The sequence below is a fragment of the Micromesistius poutassou genome, assembly GCF_964030765.1.
Source record: "Micromesistius poutassou genome assembly, chromosome: 10".
Classification (NCBI taxonomy): domain Eukaryota; kingdom Metazoa; phylum Chordata; class Actinopteri; order Gadiformes; family Gadidae; genus Micromesistius; species Micromesistius poutassou.
Window position 1 is genome coordinate 13225995 of NC_140280.1, and position 27640 is coordinate 13253634.

The 27640-nt window shown below is 44.3% G+C and overlaps 1 protein-coding gene across 1 annotated transcript in view; it reads right to left on the reverse strand.

The window, feature by feature from the left end:
- specc1 (sperm antigen with calponin homology and coiled-coil domains 1) overlaps positions 1-27640 on the reverse strand; it is a gene marked incomplete at its 3' end in the record, with an annotated part of 65783 nt that overhangs the window by 12947 nt on the left and 25196 nt on the right. The window contains exons 4-12 of the mRNA XM_084473916.1: positions 16900-18437; positions 14003-14210; positions 12048-12121; positions 10992-11167; positions 5923-6104; positions 4434-4522; positions 4267-4339; positions 3268-3412; positions 892-994 (exon numbers count right to left, since the gene is read on the reverse strand). Coding sequence (XP_084330042.1) covers positions 892-994; positions 3268-3412; positions 4267-4339; positions 4434-4522; positions 5923-6104; positions 10992-11167; positions 12048-12121; positions 14003-14210; positions 16900-18437 — 2588 coding nt within the window. The remainder of the gene's footprint in view (positions 1-891; positions 995-3267; positions 3413-4266; positions 4340-4433; positions 4523-5922; positions 6105-10991; positions 11168-12047; positions 12122-14002; positions 14211-16899; positions 18438-27640) is intronic.

Consider the following 27640-nt stretch of genomic DNA (forward strand, 5'->3'; position numbering starts at 1 on the left):
GGGCTACAGATGTTATGTTAGTATCACCATAACCTGAGGTTGGATCAACACTGCTTTCTAGAGGGTTACACTGCTATTAGGGAACACAGGGCTGTTTGTACATGCTACAGGGAATGGGAATGTGCTAAGAGTTTTAACTAGCTGGCTATAATCCCACAGGTCTTAATGTGCTCCTTACAGTAGCAGTGAGAATAGTGGCTAACAGGCTGGGCTGTTAACACTTGGCGCCATGGACACAGGGACACAAATAGAAAATAGGATACAATGCTTATTGCACAAAACAAATGGTATGGGTATATTTATATACAGTATGATTGTAGCTGTCACTCACGCACACACGCACATACACACACACGCACGCATGTACACACGCACGCACACACGCACACACCCTCTCCTCCACAAACTCTCACACACACACACACACACACACACACAACCACAAATGTTTGCACACATGCTAATTCTTTATCCATTCTATTTGTTCTGACTTGTTTTATCTCGCTGATTGAATCTCCATAACTATCCTAGACAGTCGGCCCCAACGTTTTGTGCGTCAACAGAGCAGTAGCAGCGGCACGCCATCAGAGATAAACAGCTCAATGACACCCTCAATAAAACCCCCACCTTAATGTCCACAACAAACACCAGCCTCAGAGGCGCAGACCTATCCACAGGACACGTTAAAGGAACGCGCGCACACAAAGAAACGTTTTTTTTTGTGGGTTTGGGTTTGGGTTAATGTCCTCAAGATCGATCTCCCCACCGTGCAGTCACCAGTGATGAGGCGCGAGAGGGATACTGAAATGTCAGAGCGACACACACAACGAGCAGTGAATGGTCCGTGGCGATTATCTTAAAAGGGAAGTCCTCAGCCCCCGCCCGCCCTACCGGATAGCCCTCTGTTTTCTTCTGGCACCACTTCAGTAGAGCGTTGCGCTTCGATCCTCCAAACTCCCGCGCCAGTGCAGCCAAGGGGTCCTTTCTTTCCACACTGCCACCAGGGAACGCATAGCAGTCATGTCGCAGAGAGAGAGAGAGAGAGAGAGAGGGAGAGAGACATAGGGAGACATGGAGAGAGAGAGAGAAAGAGAGAGTTATGTCATCTGGTGTACGTTCAGGATGTGCAGTTGTCTCTCGACCATTGCATTCTCCACGACCCCCCCCCCCCCTCCCCCTGCTTCACCCCAAACACGTATGCATACACGCACGACGAACACACATCTGCATCCGCTGGGTTCCAGGGTCCCAACACCCCAACACAACATGGTGAGACCGCATTGTGGACACCGGGCAGCAGAATGGCTGGTTGTCTTTGTTTTTTCCACCATACAGTACAGTGATCAACTGTTGTTGTGGTTTTTGTCAGCAAAAGTAAACTCTTTAAGTGCTTTCCCAAAATAGATCCCTTGGGTTCAGGTCTGGCAACGGGGCCATGGGAAGACCAGTGGGAGAAACTGCATAGGACGGGCCAAGCTCAGCATTACTCCACACTAAACAACATTACACCACACTAAACAACATTACACCACACTAAACAACATTACATGACACTAAACAGCATAACTCCACACTAAACATTACACCACACTAAACAACATTACTCCACACTAAACAACATTACACCACACTAAACAACATTACACGACACTAAACAACATTACACGACACTAAACAACATTACACGACACTAAACAACATTACACCACACTAAACAACATTACACGACACTAAACAACATTACACCACACTAAACAACATTACACCACACTAAACAACATTACACCACACTAAACAACATTATACACACTAAACAACATTACACCACACTAAACAACATTATACACACTAAACAACATTACACCACACTAAACAACATTACACCACACTAAACAACATTATACACACTAAACAACATTACTTCTTACTCAACATTACTCCATGCTTAACATTAATTCATGCTAAACATCATTACTCCATGCTAAAAAACATTATTCCACCCTAAACAGCCTTACTCCAAAACTGAACTAATGCAAAACAGCATTACTCCACCCTAAACAACATGAGTGTATGCTAAAGAACATTACTCTAAAGAACATTAATCATTACCCCGTGCTAAACATACTCCATACCAAAACATTAATATAGATCTCTGTGCAGCCGAGGGAAATGGGAAAACCCTCGGAATGCTGCACAGGGGGAAACCATACGTCTTCAGTGTGGTAGGAAAGTGTGGCGAGGCAGTAAACAAAGAAACAAAAACAAGTGTTGTCATGGGGTCACAATTTATAGATTACTTACTCAATGTGTGAGAGTAAGATAAACAGATAATTTATAAACAAGCTCATAAACCAGGAGGTTGTATTGATCACGTTAGACTCTGAAGAGGTGAATAGTGACAAGAATTGAGAGGTAGCGGATTGCCTCGGACTAAGGACAGGAGGTCAGTAGATAAAAGCCTATCTCAGCCTTCTATTAGTCATCTGTTGGAAAGAGAGAGTGGAAGAATCTGTTAGAAATGTTAAACTTCATGACATTTCTAACAGATTCTCCTGTATGTCTTTATAGTGGATTGTACTATTTACTGTTAACTCAGCAGTTTCTGTGATCCAGAGTGACCTAGATTGAACAGAGATACATGTCATTCGTGAGCAGGCAGAGGCAGAGCATGGGAGACTACAGGCCAGACTCCCTAGCCACTCCAAACAGCGACAGTCTGCCAGGAAACTGCTTACACACCATTTATTGGGAGAATTCTATCATTTAATGCCAAACCGCTGAATGCTGGTTTTGCTATTCAAATCTCAGAAATAAATTAAAAGAAGAAAGAGGAAAAAAGCTTGCTGTGAAAACATTACAAACATTGATGCAATCTTAGAGGATGTATACTGTTTTCTTAATGTTGCTAAAAGTATGCAATATTCAAATATGTGAGAAAAATATATATAAAACCAGAACTGAAACAGTTGTGGTGAGATTACAATTAAGAAACAATAGAAGGCTGGTTCCACCTGGAACCAGCTATTTCAATCTAATCTCACCACTGGGCTGTTCCCCTTTATTCTGAAAAAAGATTTGCATTCGCAAATTGCATTACATGACTTTTGGCGCCCTTTCAAGCTGTTGATAAGGAAGAAGAATAGCGTTGATATCAGATCAGTCTGCCCAGACTGGAACCTCACACTCCATTCTCAATGCGCCGGATTAGGTTTGAATTGGGGTTTGGTAGGCCTCGGCATAGTGGGAGTGTGGGAGTGGGGGGCTTACCTCAGCTTGCTATTAGGCCGGTTGTAGCTGAAGGACGCGGTACGACCAGTGAGGGAGCCCGGGGCTTTGATGACAGATTCCAGGGAGGGGCTTTTCCTCATGAGGTTGGTGGGCTTCAGGTCGTCCCTACACCCTGACAGCTTGTCTGGGGGTGGGGGGAGAGAGAGTGAGTGAGACGAGACAGAGGAGAGCCTTATAAGGCCCTGTGAGAGACACTTTTCAGCATCCAGTTGTACAATACCGTGAGTGCATAGATTCTCCTCATGGGTGTGCCCCTGACCCTGGTGTCGTTAAGGCAATGCTCTATAACTTGTGTTACACGAGACCATCTTTCTATAGAAAAGCTGTTGCAAAGCTGAGAAGTAGGGAAAATGTTTACGTAATAAATATATGGGAAACCTTTTTTTAAGGCAGGATGCTTACTATATCAGTCATATCAGGACAATGATGGTCAATGTGTCTAAGCAGTGTAAATAGACCAGATCAGTCGGACAAATCTGATTGCTGATTTTAACAGAGCACATCAGAATATATATGGGTCACAGAACATTCATTCACAAGCCCACATAACGACTGTGTCACAGAGAAACCAAAATACGACCACCGATGACCACAACGACACCATTAGTGTCCTGGTTCAATCTGCTAGAGCTTGGTTTGAAGATTGCAAAAGAAAAAATGTCATTATGAAATTGAAACCTCTTTTTCAGTTTCACATATTTTGAGTTGATTGTGTTATGACTTTCCACAAGAGCATTCAATAAAAAGAACATCGAGGTCCAGGTTGTTTTAGCACAAAGGATAGGTGCATAAGACATGTTGCCTGTTGAACTCTACTAGTTGTGTTGTTCAACAAATAATGTGACATGTGTTCAGCAAGAGCCAAAAGCGGAGCGCTGGACTTCACCGACAGACAATCTAGGAATACAACTTTGGTTCTACAGCATTGTTGGTATAAAGACAGGGTGTTACTCTCCACTAAATCCACAGGGCACGTACCAGGATGAGAGAATTCCCCGTGGTTGATCTTCCTCTCCAATGCCTTAGGGAGGGGCTTTATGTACGACAGCCTCTACAAAGACAACACAGATGGTTACCATACAGCTGGTTGGAACAAATGCAAACAGCAGATAAGATGTTCATTTTGGCCCCAGCCAAATGTATACCTGGGTGGGAGAGACAGCAGCAGCAGGGGCAGATCGTACTGGGATCCCACTGAGAGGGCTTCTAGGGGTGGAGTGGATCAGCACCGTGTCTGAAAGGATCGATATGCACATTAGTTGCAATTTGGAGTATTGTCATGGGAGGGGAACCACTTTCAAGACAGTTATTAGCTGGCTAAACAAGGAACCGCCAGCCAAAAGAGAGTGCTTAGTAATTGTAAAAGAAATATACGAGATGGAAAAGCTTACATTCACCCTTAGACTTTGTATTAATAAATTTCAGAAGTACTGGTTGAAATGGTTATCACATGAGAATATTATTTAGATTAGATTTTCCAAATTACTTTTTACATTTGTGTCTGGTCTGATCGAATTTACACTGGACTTTGAGGCATACTTCTTGGATAAAAAGAAAAAAGAAAGAAAAAAAAAAAAGGCCATAAAGAATCGGCCACTTTGGTTTCCTATGCTGGATTTACTTAATTTGGACCCTAATGACTTTATCTGAACTGTGATGACCTGCTGGTGATACATTGATTTTGTGCCCATCCCCTCTTAGGAATACAATGGAGGTAACCCGTAACATGTGTCTTGATTGTAGATGTTAGGCTTTATTATGCCCTGTCTTCAGTGACCTAAATGTTTTATTCTGTTTCCTTTTCCTTTTTTTGTTTGTTTGTTTTGTTATTTTTTCTATTGTATGTGCTTTATCATAAGAAAAAAAATAAAGTTACAACAAAAAAAAGACAGTTATTAGCGTCTTTTTAAAGCTGTGTAGTGGACATTGCTAGACGTATTCCATTTTTGTATAACGATTCATGTGATTACATTTCGCAGCTCGGTGATTACAGTAATGTCTATGGATTTTAGCCTACAAACACAAAGGCTATGGTCAACTTTTAAGTCATAATAGTTACGTTATAAGGAATCACATTCAAAAGATTATCCTTTGCAATAACAGACCAAAAGTATCTTGTTTGCAGGTGAGCGTTTTGATGTATGGGGGTGCGCCCTCCTTCACACTTGAAATGTAAACCTTGTGCTAAATCAAAACCCCCAAAATAAAGGCCAAAAAACAAGAGCAATGCATCATTTAAACCGAGCAACTGACCCACTGTATTCTGGGAAATGTTGCTTTGCAAGCTGCTGTGATGTACCAACGAACCACCCAAGGAATTCACTGAGAAAAAGCAATGATAAAACCTCAGTTCAGCCCGGATCTAAAGTGCTCACCCATAGTTTCCCTCATCCACCACCCCCTCTCCCATTTCCCATCATCCCATCATCCCAGCCTCCCTGCCTCCCTCCCTCCCTCCCTCCCTCCCTCCTCCCCTCATCACTCCAGCCATCCATGACAAGGCAGCAGAGGACCAGATGTTCCTACCCACCGGCATGCCGCGCGGCCCAACAGGAAACGTCTGTCTGCATGTTTGTGTTTGCATGGCGTTGTGTGTGTGTGCGTGCGTGCGGCGCACTCATGTGAGGGGCTCACTGGGTCCGACGGTGTCAAAAGACTTGATGAGAGACTGGACGGTGGCGCCGCCGTCGGAGTCGTCCTCTGTGTGGACGTCGCCAGGCGAGGTCGGGGTCGTGGTTGTCCTGGCGATGCCACACCAGTTACCGCCGCCACTCCCGCCATCTGTGCCAGACACTCTGCCCGCGTCCCCCGGTGACCTGAGACACACGCACACACACACAAAGTGCAAGGTATATAGAGATTCAAATACAAGTGCAAACAAGTTGGGAGGGGAAAAATGCCACACAGTTTTGAGGAATAAGAAAGCGATGGATGGAATGTGTGTTCTTATCACGCTTGGTTAAATGTTAAAGGGATCACAGACTATATTTGGTATTGATCCTTAGTGTAGGTTGGAAATACGTTGTAAAGAGCAGTTCTCTATCGGGCTTCTGCCCTGAGCTGCTGCTGTGGTCATAGCGAGAATACAAACATTTCTACTATCTTTTGAAGCAGGGCGGTTCTGGTCAATAATGACTGACTGGTTCTAGATAGCCGGTTCTATATTTGGACCACAATCTCCCAATGACTTTCGACCCAGTCCCCAAGGTGAACATTTGACCTCCAGAACCCCCATACTTTGTGTTTAACACGCATCTTGTTGAATACACGTGATTTATATGGACGCAAATTCAGCTCTGAGCTATTCAGTTTGAAACACACAAAACCAACGCACCCAAACTGGAGTGGAGATACTTTATTGATCAATCGACCCAATATACAACATTTAAACTGACAAATACCGTGGACACGTAGCACTGTGTATCCCGTCATAGGTAAAAACAGCAAGGAGTCTCTCTGTAAATATGACAATATAAATTAAAACCTTCTGAGTCTCAGAATAAAACTGTGTAGATATTTCGGCAACTGCACAAACTGCAATAACTGCAATAACTCCGATGATAACTGGATTATCAACAAATCCTGAGATGCAGAAAACCAAAATCCATGCTTCTTCAACCCTACATGAAAGCAAAACAACCATTTTGCAATTTCCCATCAGAAAGTGAACAAAACAAGGAATCAGGCATAATGGCAGAAATGAATTAACATCATCAGTGTTCACCGTTGGTATTTTAGAACCAGCCGTTTTAAGATACTTTAAAAACATATTGATTTTAGAACAACTACCTTTCTGCTTAATGGTATGGCCTAAGACTATACAAGAGCTATTCTGAGAGGCACAGGTGGGTGTATTGGCAGTTAAAACTGCCTTATCAGCAGTGTTCTGCCAACATGGCTTTAACTATTTAGTAATTCCCTGCTGAGGTGTATAATCACCATTGTCCTGAACATAATTATTGGCAGCGAAAAGTGGAGACTTTTGATATAATAGGAAATCGATCGTCACAAATACACCGTTTGGGACAGCGCATGTAATAGGTCCATGGCAATGTGTTCGCACTCCTGGCTCAACAACGCCATCTAGTGGTTAAATATCCCCACTGCATTTATTTTTCTTGATTTCCATACACCGAGTCGGTGTCCTATCACACATCTACCAGATGTTTCAACGCAATAATCTGTCTAAACGAGATCATTAAATTAAATAGTTGGATATTGTATGGATTGTAAGAAAGCTGAAAAATCGTCAATCAAGAATAAAAAACAACATTCTAAAGCCAAAAAACTGCCTGAAATGTTCAGACTGACATCGTGTTTGTGTACTGATTCTGACAGTAGAACGGCTGGACTAATAACTAGGTTGGCAATCAACACAAGACTAGTTGAAGTTTGATTTATGATTCCTGGGTTGTTGTTTTTGAGGCCTCTCTTTCTATCCAAACTAACTGTATATTTGTGACAAATAGTGTTGATGATTTCTTCTTTCATTCTAAAAAAGGCACAAATGCAACTTTAAAAAGAACATAAAAATATTTTTTTTCTTCAACGCAAACAAGAAAGTCACAGGTGTAAGCATACATTCACAAATAAAATAATAGAAAGTAAACTTAAAAAGTTTCGTCAAATAAAAACACATGTTGAGACATGGATGCTTTTTTGTTTGCTGTGGCACAAACACAGCTACATGTCAAACCAGCATAGGATTTGGCTATGCACTGCTTTAACGACAGCATCCAGTCTGGCTTCTGTTCAGATGCATGCAGCACATGACAACGTCAACTACATGGAGAAACAATAAGTGCAAAGATAACACTGTCTTCAGTCTGCGCTGGGCAAGGTCCCTGGGCTGGGGGGTGGGGGAGCCGCCTTATCGGCCCTCCACGGCCGTCTTGGTGTCAAAAGTGGCCCCGGGGCCCATCCTGGAGAGAAGACGGAGAGAAGGGTCAGGATGGACTGACAGGCAGGAGACGTGTAATACATCACAGTGTTTCATGTAGGGTCAGTATTTCTGTGGGAAGCAAGTTGTCCCTCATCAAATGCAGTAATGACAGTGGAACAACATGTTTTTGCACTGCTTTTGTTTTCTTTTTTTTGTTGGAAAACAACAAGTGCTTGTTTGCGTAAATGAAACGTCAGACTTAGTTTGACTTAAGATGCGTTTGACTTAAATGCAATCCAACTAGACATGCAATCTACTCTGCTACGTTGCATTTAAATGTGCGGTGCTTCAAACATCACCAGACTTAACGCTAAGCAGAGCGACTACTACTTCTAATGTGCGGCGTCTTCATTGAATATCAATCTCAACCATGCAGCTGCCTTGCCCCACTACCAATCGCAATCAGCAGGCCCATTGGTAGTGTGGCTGATCAACAGCCTCTCCATCTGAAGCAGCGCATTAGGCCCATTCACTGGACTAAGCTCTCTGTCAGGTTTTTTGCTGAGTTGATAGCAATTATAATGAACAAGTTGAGGTGTGCACTCTTCAAGCCAGCAGCGTTGCTGCTGTCTGGGCGGCCGGGCCCTACACACTACCTTTAATAGACCTCCTCTACAAACTCTACACCATCCACCACTGAATGGACATGATTACAGTTCATTTTGGCTGTAAATGAATGTAAAGTAAAAGAAATGGTCACGTTCAAATCATTTCACAGGGAAATGCAGTTGGATGTGAAATCCTGGCTGAATAAATCATTCAATTCATAAAATTGCTCTCATGCTCTTATTAGAATTCTTCTTAACTACAGACTCCAAGTCAGTGTAATGACTATTGGAAATGTGTGCATTTCATGTCACTTTGTTTCACTGTAATAACCATTCATCACGTCCAGCTCCCCTCCACAATATTTTCCATACTATCTTATCTTCTCATCTTATCCAGTAAGTGAGCCACGTTATGTCTCAGGGTCAGTGGCAGCCTGCATGGATGGCATGACTCCTCGTTTCTCCTCCTCATGCAACTCTCCACAGGATCTAACATGATCCACGCTCCATGATCGCTATGCTACTGGTGTGCATCTGAAGCTGATGACACACAGCGTCAGTCTCATCCCCGTCATGCCGTGCAGAAGGGGCCGTCTAACGTCCACCGTTAGAGGCAGGTGGTTCAACGCTCCCATCGGGAAAACAATAACAACACCAGAGGGAAAACAGCAGAGGGCGCTGTATACACTTAACATGGACAGGACAAGGCACAGCGATCCATCAAGAGTGCCCCTTATAGAACATCGAGGACAACAACAGCCGGGGAGCCAGACAGGCACGTGGAGACAGTCAAGACAAGACAGGTGACGCTAGCAGAGGATGCAGACAGAGACAGGAAAGGGCAGCAGCAGCAGCAGCAGCAGAGGGAGCTCACAAGGCAAGGGAAGGCGGCTTGGCTAAGGGTAGGGAACTCACCTGGACTTCTACATAGGGAGCCTTGTCAGAGGACCATCTTTGACACAATCATCTTGGGGTGCTGCCGGAGGAGGGGAGCGGACGTAGCATAAAGGCTAATCGCAGGGAAAGCTAATTTTGCCTACGCTTCGGAAATTAAACCGGCTAATTTAAATTAGATTTGAATCAGCAAGTTGCATTTTAGACCAAACACTGGCCTTTATTGATTTTCTATTGATTGATTTTTGATTTTTTGATCTACAATAGAGACGACATGTAAATGTTTAAACAACGATTATTTCTCCCGGTTCCCAGATTGTGCAATGACGGTGGACAGGAAGAATACAGCAGTGTGTTACGATCAGGCACACACACACACACACACACACACACACACACACACACACACACACACACACACACACACACACACACACACACACACACACGTGTTCCGCTCCGGTGTGCTGCAGTAAAAGAGGCTGCTGGTGGTGAGGTGCGAGGGGTGAGCGTTACTACAGGGCGACAAAGTGGGAGACAGAGAAGGCCTCAGCTTAAGGGAAGTGAATATACACGAGGGGAAAATGTTGCTGGAGACCACTGCCAACAGAGCGTGCCAAATCCCCCCATCCGAACCACAGCCCAGCAAGCAAAAGATTTAAAACTAAACAATCCAAAGGTCTACATTATTGACGTGCATCAGATTTTACTGGCAAACAATACATTTAAAATATGTCTCCAAGTATGAATCCCTGATGTTGGATTTCAGCTACCTAAAATGAACTATGTACCAACCCCGGGAGAAAAGGAGACCATTCTACTGGTGTCGGTTCTGAATGTTGATTTATAAAACATGTTCAACTTAATGGGGGGGAATTTGTCAAAGCTCTGGCAGGATATCTCATGTCTGTGCGGTGCATCAGGAGAGATAGGGAACTGCAGCCCAGTGGCAAGACGTAGGATAAATAGGCTGAGCGAGAGAGAGACAGGGAGAGAGAGAGAGACACAGGGAGAGAGAGAGACACACAGGGAGAGAGAGGGAGAGACAGGGAGAGAGACACACAGACACAGAGACAGAAACACAGACACAGACACAGAGAGAGAGAGAGAGAGAGAGAGAGAGAGGGAGAGAGAGAGAGAGAGAGACACAGACAGAGAGACAGACAGAGACAGGGAGAGAGAGAGAGAGACAGAGAGTGAGAGAGACAGAGAGTGAGAGAGACGGAGAGAGAGAGAGAGACACACAGAGACCGAGACAGGGAGAGAGAGAGAGAGGTTGGGGTCCAGTGGGAGTTAAAACATGGACGTGGAGGAGGTACCTGACTCCCTGCAGGGCCTCCAGGTCGGTGGAGAGCTTGGCACTGCGGTGCTGTTCCTCCTGCAGCTGCCTGCGGAGGGCGCGCAGCTCCTGCTGGGCCTCCACCTTGATGTCATTAGCCACCACCACCGCCGTCTGGAGGTCCGCCTGGAACCGCCTCCACTCCTCCTTCTCCTCCTGGACAGGGGAGGAGGACACCGGGACAGGCATGTGTTCAGGTCAATATCCTGCTCCATATTAAGAGGTGCGGGCCACTGTTTGATCGGTAGAAACTGTTGACTGAATTTGCATGCTACGTGATTGCTAGCTACTATACTCTTTATGTGAGCTGACCATGTAGGCAATACGCTTTGTAGTGACCCCAGGTTGGATTCTGACCGGTAATATTCCTTCCTTCTTCAACAGACTTTCCTGTGTCTCTTACCTCATATACAAATGAGCTGTTGCCTCCTACAGTGAGGAGTACTGTACTTTACTCTACTTACTCTCTCACACTTACAGATAAAACAGATAAAACAAAACTTAATACCACAGCAATCCCATAGCACCCATCTGAGTGACGGTGGATTAATTGGCACACTGTTCTTGTTGCAACACTATCCGCAGGTCAGTAGCAGTAAAAGTCAGCAGGTAAATACAAGAGGATTTGTGGTGGTAACTGATACGAACACACACACACACACACACACACACACACACACACACACACACACACACACACACACACACACACACACACACACACACACACACACACACACACACACACACACACACACACACAAAACTCAAAAAATTCATTATCCAGAATGATTAACATATTGATGTTTCCAGTGAGAAATGATAACTGGGTTGATAAAGGTGTGGGTGGTGGATTTTTTTTTAATGTATTTCTTAGACACTCATGGATTCAAAACAATTTTCAGCAAAAGTGATGGCTGTTGTGACGAACTGCGGAATAAGTCAGTGCCAAAGTGACAGCTGCAGTGAAAAAGTGTAATTGAAAGTTTCAGACTGCAGTGGCGCCGGCGGTGCAGATGGCGGCTGGTTGCCTTACCTTCAATTGTCTCGTCAGGAGCTTGACCTGTCGCTCGGCATCAGCCTTCTGCTCCTCCAGCTTCCTGACATGATCTGCAGAGACAAGAGCCATGAGAAGGTCTCCTCGGATGTGGAGCAGAACCCTCAGTACATCGTGGAGTACATTCCTATTTGGCCTGTTTAGCCCTTTGAGAATGTAATGGTGATTAAGGGCTATACAAATAACATTTAATTGGAGTGAGTGGGACTGCCACTCCCTTCACCTCAGTGTTCACAACAACAATGCACAGTGTGTCTAATCAGGTATGGATATTGCATTAGTTTTGTTACATGGCAGAACTATTACCCACACTTGTTTTTTTTTATTCTAACAAAAAGGGAAAAACAAATCTTCCCTTACAATCACTGAAAGGGTTTAACAGATAACATATGTTGTGCTACCTTTGAAAAGCAGCTACAGCTATTAATATATGTACATCTCATGAATTTTTTTGATTTCTCCCACATTCCCATGAATCATTTTAATGGTAAATAGATACAAAATAATTACATGTTGATGATGATTAATTGGTCAACACCACTCCCAGACTCTGTCAGCAGATTTGAAACGGTGAGGGCCATTGATTATCATTTTTGATCAAGCAATGATGAAGTCACAGGTCATTTCAACACTATGATGAATAATGGCCAGTACCGTGGAACTGGATTTATTCTGTGCCGTCCGCCTATGGGGAATGGTAAGCTGACTCTATGGTGAACGCACCATGTTCAGAGCTCCCTGCCTGCCTACATTTGAGCACAACAATTTTCAATACTGATAAATTATGATTTATGAGTACTTGATAAATAAAAACTTGAACTTGAACTTGAAGCTGACTCTATGGTGAACGCACCATGTTCAGAGCTCCCTGCCTGTTGGTTTGAATGGTAAGCTGACTCTATGGTGAACGCACCATGTTCAGAGCTCCCTGCCTGGTTTGTTGGTTTGTTCCTGCAATGGAGGATGTTTGCAGTCTCAGGACCTCATTTCTAGGACCCTATATTTTCCCACATTGTGCGCTCCTAGAAAGAAGGTTTTTTACTGCCGGCAAGCTAAAATAGTGAACTAATGTAGTTAAACGGGCTGCGGCAGGCATTATGGGATTAGATCATAAAAACCTATGTAGGCAGCTGATGGACAACCCCAAGCATATTAATGTCAGGGTGACTGGGTTTGATGTCATTCTACATGGGGTTGTAAATCAGCAAGGTTCTAGTTGGGAGTCACAGATTTTCAATGGTAATTAGTACATTCAGTACGTTCATTTGTTCACTTTATTTTCCCTTTAGGACTGCTGTTTCCTTTACTCAGGGAGGTTGTCATTGATGACGTGCCTTGAGCAAGTAGATGCTTCAACTTTTTTCCTGTGGTAATCTCCACCCTCGTGAGTACATTGTACCGCTTCGAGAAAAGGACAGATTTGTTGTCACTGGGAGCATTTTAAACTGACCGAAAGCCTGTTAGCATGCTATAATGCTAATCGTAAATGTATTTATGGGCTTGAAGCGGTCTACAAATGCAACTCCAGGATTGACTCGTATTTCAGCACGACTGGTCAGAGCAAAAAACTGTCTGAATAGGCATCTCCACCATGCTGTGAAGACATAATTGAGGAGAGCAGCCTGCTCACCAATCACTGTGTTGCTGTTCAATCCTCTCATATTGCAGATTAGTGAGGATGGATATATTAGACAGATACATAAGATCTTGGCTATTTCCCTAATTAACCAGAGGAAAATAACTGCGATTAGAAGCAGACCTGTTGTCACTGTCTATTGGGAACTTGTGTCCTTTCAGCCTTGAAACAGACAAAGTAGCTCCATTCCACCCAAAGCATCTAGGCTCTGTGTCCGCCTGGTCTAAAGGCAGGGCGGACCGTCCATTCCTACACAGCGGGGGAGGCCCTGGAGCCACCGGGCAGAGCGGACACATACTCTCCATGTCCAGGACGGTCTGGTTGGTGTGGAGGTGGACGGCCCTCTGCTGCTCCACCTGGTCGTCCAGCTCAAAGATGGTCTCCTTCAGCTCCTTCACCTGGTTCTCCGCCTGGAGGCCCACCTCCTCCAGGGAGCCCACCCTGGACACCAGCTCCTGCTCCCGCCGCGCCGCACTCTCCTGGAGCTGCTGGCATCGGCTCTCCACCTGCATGGAGGGGCAGTGAGTGAGTGAGTGAGTGAGTGAGTGAGTGAGTGAGTATACACACGGAGTGGGACACAGAGTCAGTCAAGTCATGGGTAAAAATAGATTTGCGTTGGACTCATTGTTGGCTGGCAGTGTGGTAGCGGTTATTCATTGAAGATGAATCTATGGATTTTTAAATCGATTTAAGCCCTGTGATGAAGCACCCATAGAGACAGTCTCAAAGGTGCTTTGTTTTGTCATACAAGCAGCAAGGGTAAAAAATAAACTGTAAAATCTCCAATCTAAACCACACAAAATTCAACATAGAATTCCTATTGATTCATTGCCTCGTCATTTTAGCAACAATACCCTGCACATTTTGATCCACGGCAATGTCCCAACAGTGACTGAACCTCAGCACACGAGTCCAACAGTGACAGAGAGCAACGGGCCGGCTCACAGTGACTCATGGAAATTAGCGTTCACGGTCTGGGTTGGGTATGACGTTCACCGCTCATCTAGCCCTTTAAGCCCCTCTAAAGATCAACGCTGAGGCCCTTGTGAACAGCCCTGCTGTCAGGGACACGGACACATTACAGCAGCTCCCCTCAAGACCCAAGCCCATGGAGCCACTGCCAACGTAGCGGTGTGGTTCCCCAAATGACATTGTATGACTCTAATAGAGCACGATGTGAGCAAGAGAAGCTGTGAACTGGCCTCACCCGCCCGCACCCATGTGGCAGAGGCCAGTAGCATGACTCAGTGTGTGTGTGTGTGTGTGTGTGTGTGTGTGTGTGTGTGTGTGTGTGTGTGTGACCCCAGAAAAGGCACCACTCTCCAACATTATCCAACAATGATGACATTGAATATGACAGGAGTGAACACAGCCACACCCGGATTCCCACAGTAAACATCTCTGCTGTTGTTTTATGCTAAGAGAGGGAAACCACCCTGAATGTTGTGCCAACAACCACCACACAAGTTATATTTGAGTGAACATGGGTTGTCAACACCCACAGAGAAAGCCAGTCTGCAGAGGGAATCCGTCCAAATAAATGTGCCAAATCCAAATGTGCAATCAAAAGCAAGTCGAAATGCTGCAAGGAAGTTTTGCAAACAAGGAGAAATGATCTCATGCTTTGAATTGGAACACAATGGGACTAAAATGTTTTTTATCAAGAAATAATTAAATTAAATACATAAATGCTATGACATTTGATATACATTTATTTGAACCGACAGCTGCTATTAATTGAATGACCTAAAAACTTACCCTATGTACATTTTTCACAGTACACAATCAGTTTTGTAAAGTTTTGTAAAGATTTGGAATAAAGTAAATTCATATAAACCTTGGGATTTACTCTGAAATAATTTGGTCTGTGGAGAAAAAGTTGAGCAAATACATTTTTTAAACAAAATGTATGGCTCTAGTGAAAAGATACAAAGCAACTCTTAAGGTAACTGTAAGCTTATAATTTAATCTTGTTCGACCAATTCCGAATTAGACCAATAGGATTATAAATAACAGAAAAATTAAAATTTATTATGTGCACAGTTTGACGGGTGGTTAATAATACAATGTTCAAATTAAGTTTGCAGAAATCGTGAGCTTAGGGAATCGATCTAGATAATGAGTGCACTGTGTAAACGCCAGCTGAATTTGAATGAATGAAGTCAAAGTGCTTTGTTCCGGAGTCTCATACTTTGCTTGTTTCAATCCTTATATGCAGCACTAAAATGAACTCTCTCTTTGGAGGCAGTGTTTAAAAAAAGAAAGATCTCCTTTAAGTACAGTTGGCAAGTTAACTAGACCAACAATGTTTGTCTGAATTCATTGAGTCACATGTGACTCACTCCTATGAATGCCCCGGATTAATATGCAATCGTGCACACACTCAAATGAACAAAACCAATAAAAGTGTCCAACCAATAAACTGCATAAGAGAGAGTTGAATAAACACGGCCATAATTCTTGTCCAGCAGATCCTCATAAGATATATACAACACAGGTGTAATAAAAGTGCTCAATAAATAGTGGTCCGTACTGTCATATGCACTAGTACATTTAATAATAAAAGATCGTCAATGTGTGTATGCTGACTGTCTAACAAGAAACTTACATAAACAAATTATTTCCAACATTCCACATTCAAGATCTGTTACCCTGATAACATGTCTCTCTAAAAACACATTTTAAGGTATTCTTGTTACATAGAAGACACATTCAACATTACTTTTTAACGGAAAGCAACATGAGCAGACCATAACCATATTTTAAAGTAATGGTAGTATTTTTCCTTAAAAATATTATCTCTATAACTTATGGTTGAGAAACTGCATGTCAATGTAATTTCCTGTGTGATAAATAAAGCTCCATCTATCCATCCATCTAAATCTATATATTTTTTCTAGTAGTAGTACCCTCATACCTTCTAAACAGAGTGCAGTACTGTAGTAGTACCTGGATACCTTCTAAACAGAATGCAGTACTGTAGTAGTACCCTCATACCTTCTAAACAGAGTGCAGTACTGTAGTAGTACCCTCATACCTTCTAAACAGAGTGCAGTACTGTAGTAGTACCCTCATACCTTCTAAACAGAGTGCAATACTGTAGTACTCATACCGTCTAAACAGAGTGCAGTACTGCAGTAGTACCCTCATACCGTCTAAACAGAGTGCAGTATGCAGTAGTACCCTGTGCTGTACCTTGGAGATGGTAGTTTGAGCGTGCTCCGCCTCCCCCTGCGCCTGCAGCAGCTCTTGCCTCAGCTCCGACAGCTCGACCTCCAGCCGGTCCTTCTCCTCGTGTGCCGCCTTCAGTAGCCCCTGCAGCTCCGTGCTGTCGCTGGCACTCTGCATGGCTTTGAGCTCCATGACCTTCTGCCTCTCGATGTCCACCTGGGCTTTGAGCCTGCTGTTGTCCAGCCTCAGGCCCTCTCCGCAGGCCCGCTGCCCCTCGGCGGCCTGTGCTGCCTGATCCCCGACCTGCGCCGCCAGCTCCAGTTGCTCCTGCAGGCTGTCCCGCTCCTCTCTGAGGCTGCGTGCTTGGCCCTGGGCCTCCTGGTGCTCCTGCTCCAGGGCTCGCAGGCTACCCGTCAGCTGCTGCTGGATGTCCACCAGCTTCTCCCGCTCAAACCGGGAGCTCTCCACCAGCTCGCCGTACCGCTGCTCCAGCTCGGCGTGTCGTGGAGCCTGGCTGCCCAGCTCCTCCTCCCTCTGGGCCTGGGCCTGGGCTTGCTCCTGGAGCCGCCCCGCCAGCACCTCGTTCTTCTGGGCCACCAGGTCTACCCGCTCCCTCTGCTGCTGCAGGGAGGTCTGCAGGAGCCGCTTGTCCTGGGCCAGCCGCTCGTTCTCCGCGGTGAGCTCCTGGACCACCTGCTGCTGGTCTGCCAGCTCCTGCAGCGTGGCCTGCAGCTCCTCGGCCGTGCTGTGGTGGCTCTCCTCCATCTTGTATATCTGATCGGTCAGGCTCTGCACGGAGACGTCGGTCCCTGCCGCGCCGTTCCCTGCTTGTGCGCTGGTGGCGTCGCTGCTGATGCTGCTGCAGGCGGAGGTGGAATGGGACGGGATCTTCTCGAACTCTGAGCAGTCAGGGGACGAAGTGTCCTTGGTGTCAGCGTTGGAGGAGAGGGAGGATCTGAGTGGGCTGCCAGCAGACGGTGGGCTGTTTTCCCCAGGAGGTGAGGCGTTTGAGTCTGACAGGAGGCCGTTGAGCACGGGCTTGGAAGAAGCCTCCAGGCCGAGCAGCGTCTCCTTCAGAGTCTGGTTCTCCTCCCGGAGGCCGGCCAGCTCCTTCTGGAACTTGCCGTTCTTTTCCCTGAGCTCCTCGACCAGTACCAGGACATCTGACACCTGAATCTGCCCATGCTCGGGGGACTCCTCTTGGGATGAGTCGGAGCCTGGTGACCCTGCGGTCGGGGAGGCCGAGGGGGCTTTCTCTCTGTGGCGCTGCAGCTCCATCCTCAGGTTGTTGATCTCGTTGTCCTTGGCCTTGGCCTCAGCCTGGAGCTCTTTGACCTGGGACTCGAGGAGGCTCTTGTCCTGGCCCTCCACATCTCCCCGAGCCCTGGCTGTGCTGCGTGGGTGCCTGGCTATGGAGGAGAGGCTGGAGGTGCTGGCACTGGAAACAATCTTCTTGGCAGTGGAGCTCTTGAGCTGCTCTCTCAGAGAGACGCGGTCCCTGGTGATACTGGTGGGGAGATCTTTGGGTGCAGGGATGCCAGACTTCTTGGTCGCCTGGGCACCTTAAAGACAGAACAGACGCATGTTAAGGTATAATAATAATAATAATATTAATAATAATAATAATAATAATAATAATAATAAGTACACCTCAGGACAGATTGCAAATCTCCTTATATAATTATGCAGGTATGCACCAAAGTTAATTCCCCCATAATAATACGTACTCACATGCAAAATTAAGAAATAACATATGGCACTTCATAAACGAGAAAATGTCCACCAAAAGACTGAGATTTCTCTCAGAACTATTGACATTTAGCTCCTCAGTGAGCTAGTAACATGACCCCCATCTTGAAACCAACATGTTTGTTTACCACGAAGCTTAACAAACATAACAATAAGCAGATGGGAAACCAGCTTATACTCCTACAACTACAGTTATATGCAAGCGGGTAAAACTAATATATAAAACCATATAAATCGAGGTTTCCACAGCAGGAACTGCCCCCAGGAACTAGGAACCTTTGGAGGAACTCAAGGGCCTCAAGTGTGTTTCCAACACAGGGGCCACGGTCAGAACGAGGTTCCGGGGTCCATCAAACCCCACAAAAAACACTGCTCTGGGAATTCAATTTCCAAAAGTACAAGACCTTGGTGGTGGGGCTTGCAGTGTTGAACATTTCTGATTGGTCGAGCAGCCAACTCACAACAATTGATTCCAATAGACAGTTTGCTTACATTTAGATCAGACTCACAATGAATGAACGTCACAAAAAACACATAAAAATGGGAAAATAAATATCTCATAGCTGACATATCCAATATCAATCAGTTAGGAGACAAATATGCATCAGTTTTCAATAGATGACGTCAAGAAGACGGATGGGATCAACCCTCAAGATCAAATAGCCTAGTGAAGTGTATGTATTCAGAAGAACATTATAGTGGAGTTTCACAATTAATCCAAGTGTAAAACAGTGTTGTGAATGGCAGATGAGGGGAATTATGATGAATGGGTCATTTATCCATGTTTATTTTGGAGACCTCTGTTTTTGAGGTTGTTTCCCTGTCTGATAACTATAAGTAGGCTATCTCTCTCAAGGAGGAAAGGGGGTAAACATTGGAAACATTGGCTTGTAGCACTGACTCCTATCAGTAGTGTCGCTCTGTCATACGTCAGCTGACTAAAATGCGTAACCTTCGTGGGTCTTTACAACCGTGACGAAAACGCAGACAACAAAAAGCTGAAGGAACCTTTAAGTTCTTTGGTCCCTGGGACTAAAAGTTCTTGGTACTTTTGGGCGAAACGCGGCTGATGTCTTCTATTTGTATTCACTTGTTACAATAGATGCCATTCCACAGTGAGTTCATATCGCCGGTCACTCTCAGCGGGGCCATTCAGGCCTTGTGTTGCGGCTAGATGACAAAGCGTGTCTGACTGGCAACCTCTGTGTGTTGGATCACTGGGGTCAACCGGTGCCCTGGCAGAGCTCCACTGTGGCATTTAGCGGCATTAACGTGGGCCGTTGGCCTGGGACCTTTCCAGACCAAGATGGCCGACGAGAGCAGTGTGCCGGCTGAATAGCCTTTATTGTTTTGTTTTTTTATAAAATCAGCAAACAGCCACACACACACACCAGGGGTGGGATGGGCTGGACGTTTCCAATGGATGACAATGGTCTTCCAGCACGTGGAACATTCCAGCACAAAGTGGCTTTGGCCGCACATTAACACAAAGAGAGGGCCTGTATCTCTGACACACACACACACACACACACACACACACACACACACACACACACACACACACACACACACACACACACACACACACACACACACACACACACACACACACACACCAATCAAACCAATAGGGCCGACTGACACACAATGCACACAGGCAGTCAGGCAGTCTGTGTGCAAAGATAGACAGGGCATATCTACCGGAACAACACACTTATGGCATTGACAGGCATACAAATACATCCACACATTTTTTACAGACAAGCCACTTGGCCTAGTTCAGCATGGCTGTCCAAGTAGCCTGGCTTTGACAGACACTTCACAGACTGTTCCCTAATTGAACCAAGTCGGAAACAGATGGGGCCTGCCAGGTCTATATCATAGAAGTCCAGATCTCTGGTGGAGAGGGAGAACGGTGGCACGGAGAGAATAAAGAACACAGAGGAGATGTTCACAACAGCTATAGCACAGAGAATTTCAAGCTCTTATTTGAGTCAGTTTTATTCATCCAATGGAGGGCATAACGCAGCAGGGGTCATTCAAGAACTAGTGTTTTCAAAATGCATTACGTATCAGAGGAGATTTGAGAAAATGGTCTCTGACTACCACCCAAAATAATCAGTGTCTTGGCTTTTAGTTGAAGTTGCTACCTTCACAAATCTCCAAGAGAAAGAGCCTAATCCCACTGGGCAACGCTTCCTATCCACTAGTCTCTGGATTATCACACATGAGCAACATCAAGATAATATTTGACATTTTAAATATATCAAAAAAAATCCAGCATTTCATAGAAGGAAAATTACTGACAGAATGAGGACATCATGAGCGGCAATGGTAAATTATGTATTGTTGCATGGCAGAAATGGCATGCTGTGATGCGCATCGCTATAGCATGCTGGGTAATTCATCATCCACACAGGAAGGGAGCCCTAGCGGTTAAAGACAATGCCTCTGCTCCAGAGCGGGTACTGTGGCGTTCCATCTCACTGTTACAGAGAGAGATGCGGAGCGATAGAGGGAGAAAAGGAGTTAAAACTAAGAGAAGTCAGATTTATTCATGATCTGGTCACTTTCCATTAAGATGACATCTCCCAATTTTTAAGGCCGACTCTCCACTCCACACCATCAGAAATCACCCTTGGAGCTCAGGTCTTCTCCAGCGCTGAGTGAATGAAACCCAGATGGAGCACATGAACCCCATTGTCTCTTTTTACCCATGACATCACAACAACTGGCTTTATGTGGGGTTGAGGATGACACAAGTCGGAATTATGCGAGCAGCACGCATCAACAGATTCAAACAATTGTGAAGCCAATGATGCAATCTCTGGAATAGGGACTTCTGGTTAAACAGCTGAGGAACATTTCCAACGAAGAAAGCAGAAGGAACGCCGTCCCTAGAAATCCAAGACCCTTCTGTCGCAGTCAACGGCTGCCCGTCACTTTGAGTACATTTAATCAGAAGGCCCAAGACATGACAGCTTTCTGTACAACCTCATCCCCTATTCCCATGACTGAACAACTTCAGAACATCGTTTTAATCTCCTTCTCTCCAGGAATAAGGACTTGACCAGCTACTGTGCAGGCCAAAATGTGTCTCAATATGTTTCAATGTGAGGAGGTTTTATGGAACGATTATAAGTTCTTAGCTTGGAGTATGGGAACAGCAGTGGGAATACAAAAAGCCAAGTTTGCATTTTATGAGTAAAATATGGCATGGTGCTTTGAGTTTGAGTGACTGCAAAGCTCAGCTCGAGTTTAGCTTGCCTTAGGGGGACTTGGGGGAAGGTACCAACGAAGCTTCAGACATACAATTCAATTGGTTTGCAGTATAGAGATGGCTAGAGTACAGCTATTCCTTGGGAAACTGGAAATTCAGCCAGAGAAAATGGCCAGCTAAGACAAAGCTCCTGTAATATAATGAACTCCACTGGTGTCCATATAGAGTATTGATAAACTGGTGAACAGATGTCCATAGATTATTTAACCAAAGAAAATTCCTGTAGTATTGAAATATAGCTATTTGGGTTGGGGAAAATATAAACTATGAATGAACCGACCAAAAAGATGACATTTAGCCATTACATTAAATAGAATTAAAACTGCGCTTTTTTAAAACTGCGAGCAGTGATGAACGGGACCTCGCGCCGGCTTGCGGCCGCGTCACGTGCCGTCCTAACATGTGTGCTGGCAAGATGTGCACATGTTAGGACCGCACGTGATGCAGCCGCAAGCCGGTAAGAGGTCCCGTTCATCACTGCGCGCAGTTTTAAAAAAGCGCAGTTTTAAAAAAAATTCGCGCCGGCTTGCGGCCGCGTCACGTGCCGTCGTAACATGTGTGCTGGCAAGATGTGCACATGTTAGGACCGCACGTGACGCAGCCGCAAGCCGGCACGAGGTCCCGTTCATCACTGCGCGCAGCTTTAAAAAAGCGCAGTTTTAAAAAAAATTCGCGAATTTATGTAATCTGTAGAAGCAGATGAGGTAAATTCCCTAGGAGGAGTTAGTTCAAATACAAGGCGACGGAATTCAAAAATGGCCAACTTTGACGGCATGCCACGGACACGCCCTTCAACGTACAGTCACAAATAGCACGATTTTGTTTCAGCACCACTTCATGACTGTACTGACCAATTTTTAAGCAGATCCGATAAATTCCCTAGGAGGAGTTCGTTCAAATACAAGGGGAAAAAAGCGAAAATAAGACCACGGAATTCAAAACGGACAAATTTGACGGCACGCCACGGACACGCCCCTCAACGTACAGTCGCAAATAACACGGCGTTGGTTGAGCACCATTTTTTGACTGTACTGAGTAATTGTGAAGCTGATCCGATAAATACCCTAGGAGGAGTTCGTTCAAATACAAGGGGAAAAAAGCGAAAATAAGACCACGGAATTCAAAACGGCCAACTTTGACGGCACGCCACGGCCACGCCATTCAACGTACAGTCACAAATAGCACGATTTTGATTCAGCACCACTTCATGACTGTACTGACCAATTGTGAAGCAGATGCGATAAATTCCCTAGGAGGAGTTCGTTCAAATACAATGCGAAAAAGTGAAATTCCATTCAAAATGGCCAACTTTGACATCACGCCACGGACACGCCCTTCAACGTAGGAGTTAGTTCAAATACAAGGCGACGGAATTCAAAAATGGCCAACTGTGACGGCATGCCACGGACACGCCCTTCAACATACAGTCACAAATAGCACGATTTTGGTTCAGCACCACTTCATGACTGTACTGACCAATTTTGAAGCAGATCCGATAAATTCCCTAGGAGGAGTTCATTCAAATACAAGGCAAAAAAGTGAAAAAAATTCAAAATGGCCACCAAGAGTGAAAATGAAAAAATTAAAATTTCCGACTTCCGGTGGGTTTTGGAGCATGGGTCCAAGAGGCTTTTCTGTAGGTATTGCCACATTGTACGTGCATACCGAGTTTCATACATATTGGTGAAACGTGGCGCAGGGGCTGCTTTTTAAAGTTCCTGTAGGGGGCGCTACAAACATGAGAACCAGGATTTTTGGTATGTGAGCTACAGGCACCAGTCTACACGTGTCCTGTGAATTTCATATTCATAACTATTACGGTCTCCGCCATAACTATTACGGTCTCCGCTGAGTGATTTACCCTCCTCTGGCGGCCATGTTGTTTTGGCAATCGACTTCATTTTACTTGAGCAGTTGAAACTTTGGTCCTCAATGGCCACTAAGTTTGTTCCGCTCAAATCAAACATTGTGTCTATGAACTGTGGCGCTTTTAGTGACAGGCCACGCCCATTCCGATGGCACGCCCCATTTTAATTTTTTTTTACTTTATCTTGTTCAGAATTTGATTCTGAACAACTTTTGTATCTGGGTCAACATCATAGGAGTCCAACTTGATGTTGATATGAGCAATTTACTTTTTAGGCATTTTCAACCACACCCATTTTAGAACTCAATGGCTCATGGGAGCTTGACATTTTATTGTACAGACTAATCCTTAAGTCATATTGAAGATAATCGGCCATAGATGATATCTGCCAAAGGATTTTTGTCAAAGTCGAAAAACCTGGGATCCTTAGGCAATTTGCTGTTTTTAACATAATTCAAAATGGCGGAAAATCTGGCAACCCGGAAATGTTCAGTTCAAGAGACTTTTTTGTTCATCATGAGGATTTTCATGTGTGTGTAAAGTTTCATGAGTGTAGGTCAAACTGGTGACGCGTGCTGCTTGTGCAAAGTTTGCACTTTTGAACAGTTGCTATAGCGCCACCTAGGGGCGAATGTGAATTTGAGGGCTAGAATATCAAATTTTTCACCAGTCCCCACAATTGCACCAAAAAAAATTGAGTTTTCGTATATGTTCAGGGGGGGAAAAATGCAGTCAAAGTGCTGGAAAATACGGCGGAAGAATAATCACGAGGGTTTCAATAGGGTCCTTGCCATGTTTGGCTCGGTCCCTAAATATGATGTTTCTATTGTATTTCCATTTCTCGCTCTAGGTCAGCACAAACAGGTGTCAAGCTGCAATATAAATGACCACCAGATGAACCTGTATCCCTCCCAATAGAAAATAAATCCTCACACAGTTGGGGGGAAAACCTTCTCTCATTCATACCAAAGAGCTAACGATAAGCAAACACAGACTTTGGATGGAACATGGTTAATTTGCTAGAATAAATCAATGCATTTCTATTGATGGGCTTCCAAGACCCAGAAATAATGGAGACTAGACATTCTATGGCGTAGACGGTCATATAACAGAGCTTTCTTTGAGTGCGGAATCAATAAACAATCATCTTATCTTGGCTGTTTTGTATGTGAAGATACATTGAGGAACTCTGGGGCATGGGCAACGTGCCTAACAGGAAGACATGAACTGCCAACTTCAACAGGCCAGCCTAACCAACCCATTAAAAACAACTCCAAATGACCTAATACAGTCCACATTTTAATTTCTGTTTAAGTTATGTTCTCTGGAGCACGCTCAATAGCTTTGTGTCTTGTAGGATATGTACATTTCGTCTTTCACATAATTCCTGATACATACAAACATACCTCACCTTGTTATCAATTTATTACTTTATGGCGATTGCTTCCGTGAGCACAGTAACGGTCAGGGAGGATCCTTTGACCCTAATGAAGATAAGCTCCTCGTTCACAGCAGGGGGGGGGGGCTTGTTGCTGGGCAGTATTACGCCGCTATTGTAGTCATTCAGCCGGCCAGCAAAAGGGGTGACAAGAGTGCAATGAGAGCAAAGTGCAGTGCATCTTTATATTAACACAGAGATACCAAAGGGTTAACGACACTGGGTGATGTCCACAGCTGCTCGAGGTTCCCTGGCTTTGGCGTCGGGGATGATAAAGTGGCTTAGTGTGAAATGTCAGACATGCTCCTGACAATATTTTGTCACTCTCACTAGCTATGCTCCCACCCCCCCTGCCCCTTTTCCCAACTGGTGTTCCAGGAAGAGAAATGACCAGTACTTTCCAGTCATGTTGGAGAACAAAAACATGGGCCTGCGTGTGTCTTCCTGTTGTCTGGGGGTAGCCAGGTCAGGGAGCTGCCAGGGCATGGAGAGGGTCATCAGGAACCTAGCCTTCAGACATCCGTGCTTACCAGCATTCCTTTCCACTTACTGGTCGAAAAAAAAACACTGCCATGACGCTCATGGGGATGGAGTTTGCATTGGTCCAGACCAAATAGAAGGTCACTTATTCTTAACCCTACTTTCAACACTTATAGTGAACAAAGTCATAATGGGACTATTGGAATAGAAATTGGAAATAACAGTATAAATAATCTGATGTTTAAGGTAATGTAGTACATTTATTTTAGGATTCCTTTTGTCAGATTTGTTGAACTTCTGTTAACATCCTGACGTCAATCATTAAATCAAATGAAAGAAAATAATTTATAAAAATCTCAAATGCTCTAATTAAATTATTGGATGGCCTACCTGTCTGTCTACCTACCTTACAAACTACCTGTGTGTATTAACTAAGGCTAAGCAGACCAATTGCTAAAGCTAGCAAGCTAGTCAACTGTTTTGGGGGGGTGGCCTTGGACGAGGCCTGATTGGAGGGCAGGCATTTTTTCAAAATCCTTTAAATTGTCTAGACTAGCATTAGTAATGTATATAAATAAAGAATAAATAAATAAATAATCATAAAAAAATGTCATGAGTCACTCATAATAAATTAAATACATGTTTTGTAAGATTTGCACGTGACTACGTAGAGGTGTTTGGCTATTGTTTAAATTAAAAGTTTCAATAATCCCTGAGCTATGTCCAGTAATAGTAACTATTTTAATCTCTGAAGGGCATTGTTCCAATGAATGCTGGCATCTCAGCAGTGTGAGGACTTTAATCAAGAACATTTTGTGACTAACTGAGGGATAAAATGCTTGCTTTGACGCCACAAGAATTGATAAGTGACATGAATAGAGACCAGAATTCGACACACTATGGTTTTCATAGGCTGCCTTTAGCTACTCTTGACAAGCTTGGGCCCATAACGTCAATTTCAAGACGGTTTTGACTCAGACATGAAAAATAACTTATTTAGATTGAAGACCTCAGATAATGTGTTTAAAAATGCTTATATGAATAAAAACGTTGTGACATATATTGCAAAGTTACACTAGTAACAATGATATTACAATCACAACTAGACATTCAATTAATTTTCAAACAAATCTGTACTGATACACTACTATGGTGAATTTTGAAGAATATTAAAAGATAGTATTTGGGTGAAGGACGCATAATATGGGCAAGGACATAATCGTATGTGTTGTGACTATAAGAACAAATTATAGATTTGTGAGTTGACGAGATTATTTTTGCAATTTCATCAACAACGCATCATAATCTAATCCCTGTGACCCAGGAAAGGTTACTCATCCATAACCAGAATGTGGATTGTGCTATGCATATAGCAAAACAAAGGTTATTATAACCCACATTTGCAATGAATTGGAAGAGGTTGGACAGAAAGCAAATCAGTAAAGGCTGACACACTACAAACTCAGAGTAGAAATGGGACTCGACAGTTTTTACTGTATTTATCACATGAAACTCTGCTAGAGAAAGCCATCACTGGATTTCATTGAACTGCAGAGAAACGCTTCATTTATTTGCTGTGCTCCTACAGAAAGCCCACTCACAGCAGAGACGCCGCCATAAAAATAGAAACAAACGCTGGAGCCATGATGCTCCAGATGATGCTCCCCACCTCCAACGCAAGCCAACGTTAATGACATGCAGCTCAACCCTCCAGAGGTCTCATCTCAGCATGACAAAGTTATTGTTTATTATGTGTCCACGAGTGAGGAGTGAGAAACCGTGTTGAGAGTTTGGCCGGTTAGGTGAGCAACTCTCATCAGGATCACTTCAATCTAGAAGAAAGGCCGTATAGCAAAAGACCTGGCGAGCCACGGAAGCCCACTTAACCATGGCCTCTTTAATCATGTGAAGTAAATAATCCCGGCTGCCCTGCATGCTAATGGTATTGCCC